Below are 13,752 nucleotides of genomic sequence, written 5' to 3'. Positions count from 1 at the left end.
GAGCTTGACAGCATATCAAATGCATTCATGCATGTCTGACTGTTAACACTTTCAGCGCCACGCCTGGTTTTCCGTTTTACCGCTTGAATGCCACCATCGGCGCCAATGTTAACGTTAATATCGCCTAATCCAGGGTTCGAAATTAACGGGGGCTTGGGGCAAAATGCTAGAGCCATATGAAATCCGCGTTCACGGAATCGCGGACGGAATCGCGGAATTGACCAATAAAAATGGAATCAACTGCAAAACGTGGAATATTGCAGAATTTGGCCTAATCTGGACTGAAATTCCGTTTTTGGGTGGAACGCTTGGTGCACACGCGACCGGGGAGGCGGACGCTAGAGCGGGTTACACACAACACAGGCAGTCTCCCAAGCGTCTCGCTGCTTCGGTGTTTACATCGTCAAGAAGCTACTAAATTCCCCAATAAGCCCTCAATTCAGAGCAGAGCAGTATCCTAATGACTTTTATGCCTCCGGCGATAAGGTGTTTTGCTAATTCTGTCAACGTTCCGTGGACTGGAGCCACAAAAACACTTGCGACACTATTGTGATTAAATAGCTATAACGTTAGGACATGATCGCTTCTTGCTAAATCTAGTGCACCCATCCATTTGTTTAATGCAAACGAGTCATTATACACTGCCCTTTATAATCGAAATAAACTTAAATAGCTATGAAACGTTTTACAGTACATAGGACTATAGATGGAAATGATAGCTTCTTGCTAAATCTGGTGCAATCCATTTGTTTAATGCAAACGATTGTCATTATACACTGTCCTTTATAAACAAAATAAACTAAACTAAAGGTGCCTAAATTATGCATTACTATATTTCATCACAATAAAATAGATATAGCTAGGCTACTGACATTGTGATAATGTCAGTAGTAGCTAGCTGTATCTATTGTTTACACTTGAAATGTGTATTTTTATTTTGTCACAATATTATTTGAAAAGTATTGTGTAAAATGTAACTGTATTTCTGAGTTGCAGCACTTAAAAACATTAAATGGACTGTTATATCATATTCAATTGTAGACATTTATTCATTCCCACTTATTAGACACTATTTCTGATGGTAAAATGAGCATAAAAAGCAAAATACAGAATTCTGAAATATTAAAACGGAAAAAACGTAATTTGGGAAAAAATAAAATGGAATTTGGAAAATAATAAAACGGATTTCATATGGCTCTACAAAATGCCCTCGAAAATTGACCAAATGCCCTCGAACATCAGTTAAGGGGGGCAAAAAAAGCCCCAGACAGTTTACTAATTATATATATAATTATATATATGCTCTACAGTGCGAGCATTTCCCTCGTATTGCCCCTAATAATATGTGTGTGTGCAAACCGGAAAAATCATTTACTTGCAGTGTGCGAGACAGACGAGTGATTGTGAAGATTACAAAACAGCTCCGCTGTTAATAGTTCAGATTGAAACTGGACTGAAATTCAGTTTTTGGGTGGAATGTTTGTTCCAAGGAGGAGGGAGGCGGGGCCCGCTGCGTGTTACAGGCACTTGAGAGGTGCTGCGATTCCTGCGAACACAGAGAGAGCGCTCTGCTCTCATCAAGCATTACACTGCTATCTTAACGTTAGCAAGCTAAGCATCTGCATAGCGCGACCTGTGTTCTGTGTAACGTTAAGTAACTTGTGTTCGGCGGGGAAAGACCATTCCATTTGTAACACAACTCCAAAAGAATAACATCCAAATCCGATCCCGATGCGCATTTCCTTCATTCCACAGCGCTGAGCGCGCAACGTATTTCATTGATCGATCTGGCCAGAGCCTATACTCACAAACGTTGCGTGTGTGGGGTTTTTCATCAATTTGAAACAAGCTTCTTGACTGTTGGAATTAGGGATGTTAAAAATAAAATATCTAATAATATTATTCAATATTAGACATTCGTTGATCCAGAGGCAACCGGTTATTATATCAAGACAACAACACAACTTGCCCTCACTCAGGGACAATAATATTTAATCTATTTAGATAGAGTATGTATGTATTATTTACAGATAATTGAAGGTACCTCAAAACATGAAACCAAGCCATGATGTCACACATCGTGTGCGTGTGTGTGTTACTTGAACAATTGTCACTGTGCTCCTAAATTTCTGTGTGCTCCTAAATTTGTATTTAGATTTTATTTATTAACATTTTATTTAGGAGCACATGTGCTCCTTGGGAAAAAGGTTAGCGTAGAGCCCTATATATGGAGACATTAACATTACGTTATCAAACATAGGGACGAAGACTGTAAAAAAAGTGTCAACAATGTTTTATAATCTTTATGTTAATTTTCATTATAAAAATGTTGTGCCCCCGAAATACAAAAAAAAGCCCCCGAAAAGCAATTAAGGGGGGCAAAAAAAGCCCTTGAAAAAAAAATTTAATTTCTAACCCTGGCCTAATCTATGTTTTAAATTATGGCTATGTGTCTAATCTGCCCATCGCATTATCAAAGACTATTTTCCAGTCAGTGCTGTGAAGGCAGATTGTTTTTTTATCGCGTCGTTGCCGTTTCAGAGCAGTTAGAAAAGCCCCCGTTTTGATATAAAAAACAGCTCATTCTGGAGCATTCTATGAAAATCGTCTTTTAGTGGAATATTCCACAACGTTGATATTCGTCTGCCTTTTTATGAATAGTTTTCAAATAAACGCTAGATGATCAATATTATACTTGCACGCACGCACATTACGGCCGCGCACTGATAATCGCTCCGTTGATTTCCTCACGGACTTTTACAGTGAAACCGAAAGAAGACATTTCACAAAACAGCTTATAACTTCATCAAACTTACTCTGATTATCCTACCACTGATAACATAGAGTCCTTACCTGACATCAGATGGTATCCAACTGGTATATTCCAATTCCTGATCACCATTTGAAAAAATCGATACGTGTATGTATCCAACGCGATACAGTAGAACTCCATGATCCGCGGGGATCTGAGGCTCCAGAATGAACTCTAGTAACTCCGGCTGGATCAGTGAACTGGAAAATGTGGAGTACCGGATTTTTTTCCCCATTCATTTTCATTGAGTCCATTCCAAAATCACTTATGTCATCTGGGAGACGACAGGGGGCGCTTTTTTCCACAGTGATCGCCGGCGCCCCTCGGCTATACTCGGGTAGGCTCGGGTGATGCAATAATTTTTCAGATCGCAAAAAAATTATAATAATAATAATTCCGAGAAATCTCGTGAGTGGCATGCAACCACCTATAAAAAAAACCAGAGAAATCTCGTGAGTGGCACTGAAAGTGTTAAACAAGTAAAGAATTATGTAAATATGTTGTTAGAATGGTACAAATATTCATCTGGTGACATTCTTCATAGCATTAGCACATTTATTGACCCAGAAAATGTGTAGTTTGACACCAAAATTGATCTTCTATGTTCAACATTCTAACAACAAACCCTAACTCAACATTCACATTTTTGGCAGTTGTTAGAATGTTCGACACATTTGTACCACATGCACAAACCTGCTTGATTATTGCCCCAAATAGCATGCAAGTTGGACAAAGTGGGTATGTCTGGAAAGAAGAGGCTTGTGGGTACCTATAAAACCAATGTCCACTCTGATATATTCATGTGAACGGCCAAGGGACCTTTTGGAAGATGAGCATAGCAGTTTTTTCTAGGCGAAAATTTTACATAATTTTGAATCATTGCCTATTAAAACCTCCTTCCCAACAGTTGGGCTTAATGATAATGATACCAATGGAAAGCTTAGCTTCTCTAGTTTACAGGGATACCAATACCTTTGTGTTCGCTCAAATATTGAGCGCGCTATGGACCAAGATATTTATTAACCTTGATTTTACATGGCGGCCATCTTGAAATCCATCATGATGACGTGGCCCCTACCCCAAAATGAAAGCTATGATGATGAGGAACACGTGGGAAAAATGTGGTGCTTTTGTCCAGCGTGTCCACATCCTTCTCAAATCTGGTGCTAAGCCACCGCACTATAACAACAAACCCTGGATCAACAGGGACATCAAAAACCTCCTGAACAGGAAGAAGAGAGCCTTCATGGCTAGGGACACTGAGGGGGCCAAGACTATACAGAAGGAGCTCAAAAAAGAACTCAGAGCCGCCAAGCACATCTATAAGGACAAGCTGGAGGGCCAACTACAGGCAAACAACGCCAGAGAGGTGTGGGGAGGGATCAGGAAAATAACTGGCTTCCGACAACAAAGCACGGCCTTTGACCTGACAAACCCCCCCACCCACCCATCCGCTCCAGTGTCCCCCACCCCCCACCCCCCACCACCACCAGCAACGACAAGCGCACCACCCCACCCCCGCCCAGCCCACCCCGCTGATCATCACTAACGACCAGGTCCGAAGGCACCTCTCCAAAATCAGCGTGTACAAAGCCAGAGGACCTGACAACACCAACCCGAGAGTGCTCAAGGTAGGGCTGGGCGATATAACGATAACGATAAATATCGCGATATATTTTAATAATAGATATCGAATATCGAAATAAAAAAAATAGAAAAATCGTTTTTTATTTATTTTTTTTTTACCTGCAACAGCGCCGTTTTAAAACCAGAGACAGTGGACAGACTTGTCTTTCTTGCCTGCAACTTAAAGTAATGGCTTTGCTTGTCCAAATGACAATACTGACCAAATTGAGATTTATTTTTCTCTTGTCCATTTATTTTGTTTGCTTTCTAATTTAAAATACAGTTTGAAACCGTCTGTACACAGTAGGCTATGTGTGCTAGCAGAACTAGACTCCAGTCACAAGTCACGGTGCACATGTGCGGTGGTTTGTCCACCAAAAAAGCGCCAAAAGATCGAAAATAAACTAGCAGAGCCAGAACTGTTCAACTCCCCTGGAGCCACAGCCAGCAGAGAAGCCGGTTTACTTTCGCTTCTAAACCAGCTGCAGCCTGAGAACTGGAGTGTGAGGGGATGTAACACTAAAGATGGCGGCAATGACAAAGAATTGCTGCAAAATAAACATACATCTGTTGTTGAAAAAAAAAAATAATAAAAAATACTTATAACAATTCGATAATTATCGATATCGAGAAATATGATAACATTATCATATCGTTATCGCGATATGATTTTTTTCCATATCGCCCAGCACTAGCTCAAGGCGTACGCTGGACAACTGGCGGCACCATTCCAGCACATTTTCAACCTCTCCCTGAGGCTGGAGAGGGTGCCCCAGCTATGGAAAACCTCCTGCATTGTCCCGGTGCCCAAAAAGTCCCGGTGCCCCTTTCATGCATTCATGATGAAACATAATACCTATTATATACATTTGATTTGGGAATAGTAACGTGTCCAGGCAAGAAACGCCAAAGCTTATAGTAGAATTCACATATAAGGCTATAACTCAGCCTTTCGGGAATTACCCCAGACCACTCTGAAATTATACTTATATTCACCACGGGATAACGCTTGAACTTATGCATGGAAAAATGATCTCTTTTTTGCATCTTGGCCGGAAGAAAGTCACTGTCAAATGACCATAGTATTGTCCCCATAACTATAATATAGAATATAGATATAGCTCTACAAACAAGGTGACGCACTCCTATCTTTAAAGCGTGGCATAGCTACAACGGGACCCGGCTAATGGCTGGCGCCCAATGTGTGTAATGTGTAGGGTTGTTTGTCCAAAAAAAGGCTAAATCCACAATAATTAACAATCCAAAGAATGGGATGACAGCAACTCAAGATTTTTTGCACAAGCTCTTTTGTGTTTTGTTAGTTTGTCGTTTATTTAATCTTTAAAAAATATTTTTTATTCGTGTGGTTGTGAAAGGGTTAACCCTTTGTCGTGTGGCAGTGAAAGGGTTAACCTTCTGTATTGTTGCAGTGAAAAGATTAACCCTTTGGTAGTGTGGTAGTGAAAGGGTTAACCTTCTATAGTGTGGTTGTGGAAGGGTTAACCCTTTGTCGTGTGGCAGTGAAATGGTTAACCTTCTGTATTCTCACAGTGAAAGGGTTAATCATTTGGTAGTGTGGTAGTGAAAGGGTTAAAAAAAAGCACAGCCATCGTCTTTGTCGAACGCTTCTTCAACAGAGCACTGAAAAAGAAAACGAGTTGCCATCGCATTGACTGGATTTTATATGACCTGCAAATAGCAACTCTAACCCTGTGTGTGTGTGTGTGTGTGTGTGTGTGTGTGTGTGTGTGTGTGTGTGTGTGTGTGTGTGTGTGTGTGCGTGCGTGTGTGTGTTCCATCTAAAGTAGCTTCCTAACAGCCACGCTCCTTCCTGAATACATCATGGTCACAAACAAATAGCTGAAACCATGTCTCACATCTTAAATGGTCGTCATGTATACAAGGAGCTTTACATCTGTAGGCACGACAGCATAGTAGATTTGATTTAAAAAGATATCACTTCCATATTGCTTTATAAACACTCTACTGTGAAACAGAGCATGTTTAATATGTGTAGTAGTGATGACTCAGAAGTGTTCTATAACATCTTGTTTAATATGTGTAGTGATGATTCAGAAGTCTTCTCTAACATCTTGTTTAATCTGTGTAGTGATGATTCAGAAGTGTTCTCTAACATCTTGTTTAATCTGTGTAGTGATGATTCAGAAGTGTTCTATAATATCATGTTTAATATGTGTAGTGATGATTCAGAAGTGTTCTCTAACATCTTGTTTAATCTGTGTAGTGATGATTCAGAAGTGATGATGTGGGGCGGCTGGGTAGTGCAGCGGACTAAGCGTCTGTCTACCACCACAGAGACAGTGGGATCGAATCCAGCTGTGGTGCTTCCGGGTTGGCCGACCGTCCATACTAACACAATTGGCAGTGTTAGAGGGTGGGAAACCTGGCAAGGGTGGGTCCTGGTTGTTGTAAACAGCGACTCCTACAGTTCGGTCGGGGCGCCTGCACATCAAGGGAAGGATCTAAGAGAGACAGTGTGACCTTCCACACGTTACACTCTCCCAGTGAGAGTCTGTGCTGCCAGGTGAAAAGAAGTGGTGGGCTGGCTACACATGTGTCGGAGGAAGCATGTGATAGTCTCCGCCCTCCCGGACCGACGGTAGAGGGTAGAGTGCACAACGACCAGGAAGGGGATTGGGAATTGGCATAACGACTAACATTGGGATGGGAGAAAAACGGAAAAAAAGAAGGAAAAAGATAATAAACAAATAAAAAGTGATGATGTGGTTATTGTCAATGAAAATCTTAGGGAGCTGTTGGTTCTAGAGCAGACCTGGGCATTGTACGGCTGTACGGATGATTCTGACCGGCCCGCGAAAGATTACATGATAATAAAAAAATATATAAAAAAAAAAAAAAAATTTTAATTTTTTTTTTTTACTTTTTTCTTTTCATGTCAACGTTCACACGCACAATATACGCTTACCTAGGATTTGACTTGATTCAACAACAAAGCAGTCGGGGCAAGCCGAAAACGGTTGAAAGTGTGGTTATTTGAAGTTTGGATTTTTTTTTCCAACTGAGGTAGGTAGATTACATTTTTAGAGACTAAAGTACAGAAAAAAGGTACCGTTGGGTACCGGTATCGGTTCAAATGTGAACGGTACCCATCCCTACTGAACACACAACTGCAGGGCAAGGGCATTTTTGCTCATGAAATGCATAGCCATGTGAAAGCCTTCATGACAAAGTTGCAATTAATTTCAAGGCAACTAGGCAGCAACAATCTCAAACACATGAAAACCCTGAAAGAAGTCAAACCATCAGCTGATCACCGGCACAGGTACTCATCCATGTTGGGAGCACTGCATGATGAATTTTCAAGGCGTTTTCAAGATTTCAAAAAGGTTGAGGATGAAATGCAGCTGGTTTCCTCTCCCTTTACCTGCAGTGTTGATAGTTGTTCTGCTTGAACTCATTGACCTGCAGTCTGATTCACTACTGAAAGAGCACTTTAAGTCAGCATCACTGCTAGAGTTCTACTCTGCTCTCAAGGAGGAGAACTTTCCAAACATGAGGAGACATGCTCAGAAGATGTTGGTTCTCTTTGGATCCACCTACATATGTGAACAGACATTCTCAGTCATGATGTTTACCAAGTCCAGGTACAGATCCTCTCTCACTGATGAACATCTGGCAGCTGTGCTTCGCATCTCCACCTCAGACATGCAACCTGACTTTGATGGACTTGTTAAAGCTCAACAGAGACTGGATTGCTCACACTGAATGAAAAAAAAAGAACTGAAGAACACTAAAATGTGGAAATATAACAAGTGAAATGGGACACTTGATCTTTTTTTTCTTTTTTTTGCACAATTCTGAAAACATTAAATGTTTAATATAGGCATGTAAAGTAAAAAAGGCTACAAAACTGGGACACTTTTCTTTACACAGTTCAGTGACATGTCTTGTTTATTTTTGCTATAAGATGATGTGATGTCTTTAGAAAGCTAAGAAAATCCTTGTTTCAATAGTATATGAAACTCAAAATGCCTGATAAAAAAAGAAAAATGATATTTTTGAAAGCTAACCTCACCTTTTAATTGCCAAATAATAACATACACTCTTGCCAGGGGTCAAAACAATGCCATTTACTGCTTTTTATATATAAATAAAATGTATATTATGCATAATTGAGTTTGGAATTTTGGCCCGGCCCTCCAACATATTTTCAGTTGCTCATTCGGCCCCCTGGGAAAAATAATTGCCCACCCCTGTTCTAGAGGTTGGTTGTACTTTTAACTACAACCTATAGCCTTTCTAACCAAGATGATGAAATATCAACAACTGGTGCACTGCAGACCATTTCACAGCTAGACTACAAGAGTAAACTTTTAGTTTTTATATTTGGTAGCCTAGTACACAAGCTGGTCGTGGGGCCTCCAGGTGACTGGTAAGAGGGGCCAAGCAGTTGGCAAGGTATTGAGTATCTGCTGTTATTTGTAGATGATCAATATGGAGGAGATGCTGCTATTTGTATCCATGAAGCCATTTCACTGTTACTGTTATTATCCTGTTTGTATGCAACATGCATGCACATACATGGTCGCAGCTATTGCGGATTGCCGCTTGTTATCACACAATATTAATACTTGACGCGTTTCTCAGAGACATCAGTTGTTGTATATATGTAACAAATTGATGAGTGTACAACAACCCTGCAATTACCTAAAAGAAAGTAGTCACTTTCTCATCCCTCTAGAAAAGCCAAATGCGAGAAAATAGGTTGATATATTACACAGAGTGAAAGGGTACACAAGGCATAACCATGACTGAGGTTGCATTGCAAAAAAATCTGACCTGTATCTGATTTAAGATGAAAAGAAGAAAGTGGCCCAAATCAGAATTGAAAAGATCAGATTCCATGTGATTTGTGCTGTTCACATTGTCGTGAAAAGAAACAGATCGGAGTCACAAGCTAAGAAAATCAGATTTGGGCCACTTCTGCCTGCAGTCTCAATGTAGCCTTATTCTACTGCTGCTGAACATCAAGCTATATTTCCATCAACAGAAAGGTGTCCATAAGTGTTGGGGGTTTATACGTTTCATTTTCTGTGAAATGTTTAAATTGAAATGCTCCAATGTGTATACTCCAAAGAGTTCCGTTATATTATGGTATACTCCCCACCCACGCTCAGCAAAACTACTCCCCCAAGACTTTATCGGAAATAAGAACGTGTTCTTTGTCAACTTGCCCGGGTGAATAAGGGTTCATATTAAAGTACTCACATCACTCAGGAGATCAGTGTGCAGCCCCTCACTGGTCCTCAGCCAGCAGCGGTTCAGCTCGCTCAGCTCCACAATGGGCTGCACCTTCAGCCGCACCGTCTCCCCGGACTGACGGATCATCTCCACGATGTCATCCCGGCTCTTGCTCTCCACGTTGACACCGTTGATCTCCACCAGCCTGTCTCCGGCCACCAGGCTCACCGCTGGGTCCTTGGTGCCACCGCCTGGCTCGGCGAAGTGCACCACGCGTCGGTACGCGCCTCCGTCGGACCGCCTGTCCAGCATGGTGGACCTCCGGAGGGAGAAGCCAAAGTCGCCGGTGTTGCGTCGCTGCAGCTCCAGGTCCCTGGGCTCTGGTAGAGGCGGAGGCAGCAACACGGGCAGCCGCAGGTCGGCAGTGGGGAAGGTCTTCTCCACCACCTGTGGGATGTGAACCCTCTTCCTCTTGTAACCCGGGAAGTGAGAGATGGGCCTGTGCGGTGGCTCAAACGTGCAGCTCTCTCTCTGAGGAGAGGGGGCGGTGGCAGAGTTCTGTCCAGAGAGAGTCGGGGCTGTTGAAGGATGACCCTCTTTGCTCCTCTGGGACAGGGAGAGGCTCTTTGCGCGTTGGACCTTGGGAGAGTTTTGCTTGGCTAATGCGGTAAACTTGGCGGCCCGCTCCTTCACAGAGCTTCGACGGGGGTCCGGTCCGTCTCCCTTGACGTCGCCACCGGAGCTTTCTGTACTCATGTGGCCCTTTATGTCCGTCAGGCTGAGCTCCGTGTTGTTGACCACTTTGATGGGGATGGGGCTGGAGATCTCCAGCTTATTCTTGGACTCCTTCTTGGAGCTACCTCTGTGGAGGTTGAAGAAGCCCCTCCTCATACTCATCTCCTCCAGACTCCTCAGCTCAGCCTGGGTCATTCGCTCCTTCTTGTCTCTCTTCTTCTCCCTCTTCCCCGCGTCCTTCTCCTTCTCATTGTCTTTCTTGATTAGGTGGAACATGTTCTGGCTTCCTCTGCCCAAACCTACAAATCAGGGCCGCGCCGGGTCTGCAAGTAGAGGCCGAAGCAGGGGGGTCCCATGCAATGAAGAGTCAGACTGGGGCAGGGGGTCCCATGCGATGAAGAGTCAGACTTGGGCAGGGGGTCCCATGCGATGAAGAGTCAGACTGCATGGGGCAGGGGGTCCCATGCGATGAAGAGTCAGACTGCATGGGGCAGGTGGTCCCTGCATGCGATGAAGAGTCAGACTGGGGCAGGGGGTCCCATGCGATGAAGAGTCAGACTGGGGCAGGGGGTCCCTGCATGCGATGAAGAGTCAGACTGGGGCAGGGGGTCCCATGCTATGAAGAGTCAGACAGAGTCCTCAGCTCAGGTCATTACAGTATCTATGTGGGACAACCTGGAATGTCATCTGCAGGAAGAGCCATAATTATGGGGAAAGGGAGCCAATCAAATAAGCATTTGTTAATGTTCTCCTTCTCTCCCTCCTTTCTCCATAATAGGCCAGGCCTACAGTATTAGTTGTCGGCATCGTTGTGCCGCCCCCCTCACTCACACACGAGCGCACGCACGCACGCACACACGCACACACACACACCTCACGCTACACTTGCTAAACACCCGTCGTCAAATCAGCGCCGAGTATTAACACTTTCATTACACTTTTTATACTTGCAATAGAAGACTTTTATTTTTATTTTTTTAAGAAACACTACCATAGTTGTACACGCATGACTTTTACACTTCGCATGACACGTTTTTTTTTCACCAGGTCACTTGTTCAACACATGCATCCGAAGCTTTGGTCGTAATGCGCTCACTAAGCCGCTTGTCCTCATTCTTTATTGCACCATTGGCTTCATAAATACAAGTGAAGGATTAAAATATGCATATCAATAACATTGGATTGATTATTACATGCCTAGTGTTGGTAGCCTACTCACCGTCGGATGGTCGCAGGACTTTGAAGACCGCCGTCTGATAAGAGATGCGTGGAAGCGGACGATTTCGGGAGCTTGGGTGTGTTCGTCAATCAGGTCAGTGCAAAGAGGTGTGCGAGTTACTGTGAGCCGGTCTGCAGCGACCTCTTCTGGTAGATCGCGAAATAATCACCAGATATCCTCATACCCACCCAGTACTCCTTCAGATCCCCTCATACCCACCCAGTACTCCTTCAGATCCCCTCATACCCATCCAGTACTCCTTCAGATCCCCTCATACCCACCCAGTACTCCTTCAGATCCCCTCATACCCATCCAGTACTCCTTCAGATCCCCTCATACCCATCCAGTACTCCTTCAGATCCCCTCATACCCACCCAGTACTCCTTCAGATCCCCTCATCATACCCATCCAGTACTCCTTCAGATCCCATCATCATACCCATCCAGTACTCCTTCAGATCCCCTCATCATACCCATCCAGTACTCCTTCAGATCCCCTCATACCACCCAGTACTCCCAACTTCAAAGGAAAACCACGATAAATAACAATGGTAATTATATGAATGCTAAATAGATTTAGTGTATCTTAACCCTCTCATTGAATTATGAATAGCCACATAACATAACAAGAGATGAGACACAATAAAATAAAACAAAAATAAAACATTTGACTTCTTTTAAGGAATGACAACACTGTACAGCTCATCATCATACAAGCAAGATCCTATTATCTTTTGAGAGAATCAACTTTTTTAGCTGCTTTTCGTACTATTTGCTTTTGTTAAGGAACCTGGTAACATGGCTAGAATAGAAAACTAGGACACTGTCTGTCCTCCAGGCTCCATGTTCTCCATCCCTACCCACCTTAAAGAGCACCTACGGGAGGCTGCAATTCGAAACTGGCCCCCATAAATGTCCAAACCCCCCCTCCCACCCACCCACCCCCTCCTATTGCACAGTTTCCTCCCCCTCGTATGTATATATTATCTGTTAGGATCTCTGTTTAACAGTACTGTATATTTGCATATCTTGTATGTCACAAATGTAACAGTACTGTATACCTGTATGTCATATATGTTAGAAATGTCAAGATATATATCTGTATGTTGCGTGTGTCATTATTGTCATGAATTGAAAATGGGGGACCCTGATGTAAACAAGACGAAAGTCTTTCTCTGGTCTGCATCCCCTTAACTCAATGGCCGCCAACAACTATTTAATACGTGTTTGTCCGCCAATCGAATAACGCCAACCATACGTTATTGGATCGTTGTTTCTTTTATTCGCTATTTCCATTCATAAATCATCCTGGAAGGCTGTGGTACTGTGTGGCAATGTGTCTGAGATCGCAAAGGTCCAATACCACCACCTGGTGGTATGCGGCCGATGTCACACTTCCTTTCTGACTCTGTGTATGGGGCTGTGCGTCATTGAAAGTCATCCGGGTGGAGTTTTCTTGTAACGTGGATCAAGATCTTCACCCGATCGCATTGAATCGTTTTCGGGACGCCGGATTCATTATGCTGTGGGGGGTTATGGCGTGGGCCAAATGGACATAAGATCTAGCAGATAGCAATCAAATAATTGGAATATTCTTTTTGGAATATCATCGGCCACAGGTAAGAGCAATTTAACGTCAATTTCAGCTTGGTTGTCCATTGTTTTCATAGCCATCGCCCTGATCAACGTATGCTGTTGTACTAACGAATGCCATTATTGACAATCACTTAATCAGAAACGACCCCCCCCCCTTTCATGCATGCATGATGGAACATAATATACCAATCATATGCATTGGAATTTATAATTGTAGCGTGTATAGGGACGAAATGCCAATGGATTAAGTATAATATGCGTCGCAGGCTATGCCTTCCAGGAATTACCCCAGACCACTCTAAAACCATACTTATATTCACCACGGTATAAAATGAGAATGTATGGATGGAAAAAATATTCCTTTTTCACATCTTGAACGATAGATACTCGATGTCAAATGGGCCATAGTATTGTATATATAGCTATAATATTTAAATAGCCCTGCAAACAAGGTGAGCGACTCCCACCGTTTACAGCGGTGGCGGTAGCTACTATATGATGAGGATAATAGCTGGCAGTCAATGAGTTAACAATTGTGTGTA

The 13,752-nt window shown here is 42.9% G+C and overlaps 1 protein-coding gene across 1 annotated transcript in view; it reads right to left on the bottom strand.

Moving 5' to 3' along the window:
• The window catches only part of LOC311233020 (unconventional myosin-XVIIIa-like), a gene marked incomplete at both ends in the record, with an annotated part of 212,117 nt that extends 201,445 nt beyond the window's left edge, over positions 1 to 10,672 (bottom strand). Inside the window, one exon of the mRNA XM_084319874.1 lies at positions 9,689 to 10,672. Within this exon, the coding sequence (XP_084176000.1) occupies positions 9,689 to 10,672 (984 nt within the window). The remainder of the gene's footprint in view (positions 1 to 9,688) is intronic.
• Positions 10,673 to 13,752: the final 3,080 nt, after the last annotated feature.

This window comes from Notolepis coatsorum (assembly GCF_963971535.1).
Source record: "Notolepis coatsorum genome assembly, chromosome: 8".
Taxonomy (NCBI): Eukaryota; Metazoa; Chordata; class Actinopteri; order Aulopiformes; family Paralepididae; genus Notolepis; species Notolepis coatsorum.
The sequence above is the reverse complement of the archived record's forward strand: the minus strand, read 5'-3'. Positions and strand labels throughout refer to the sequence as shown.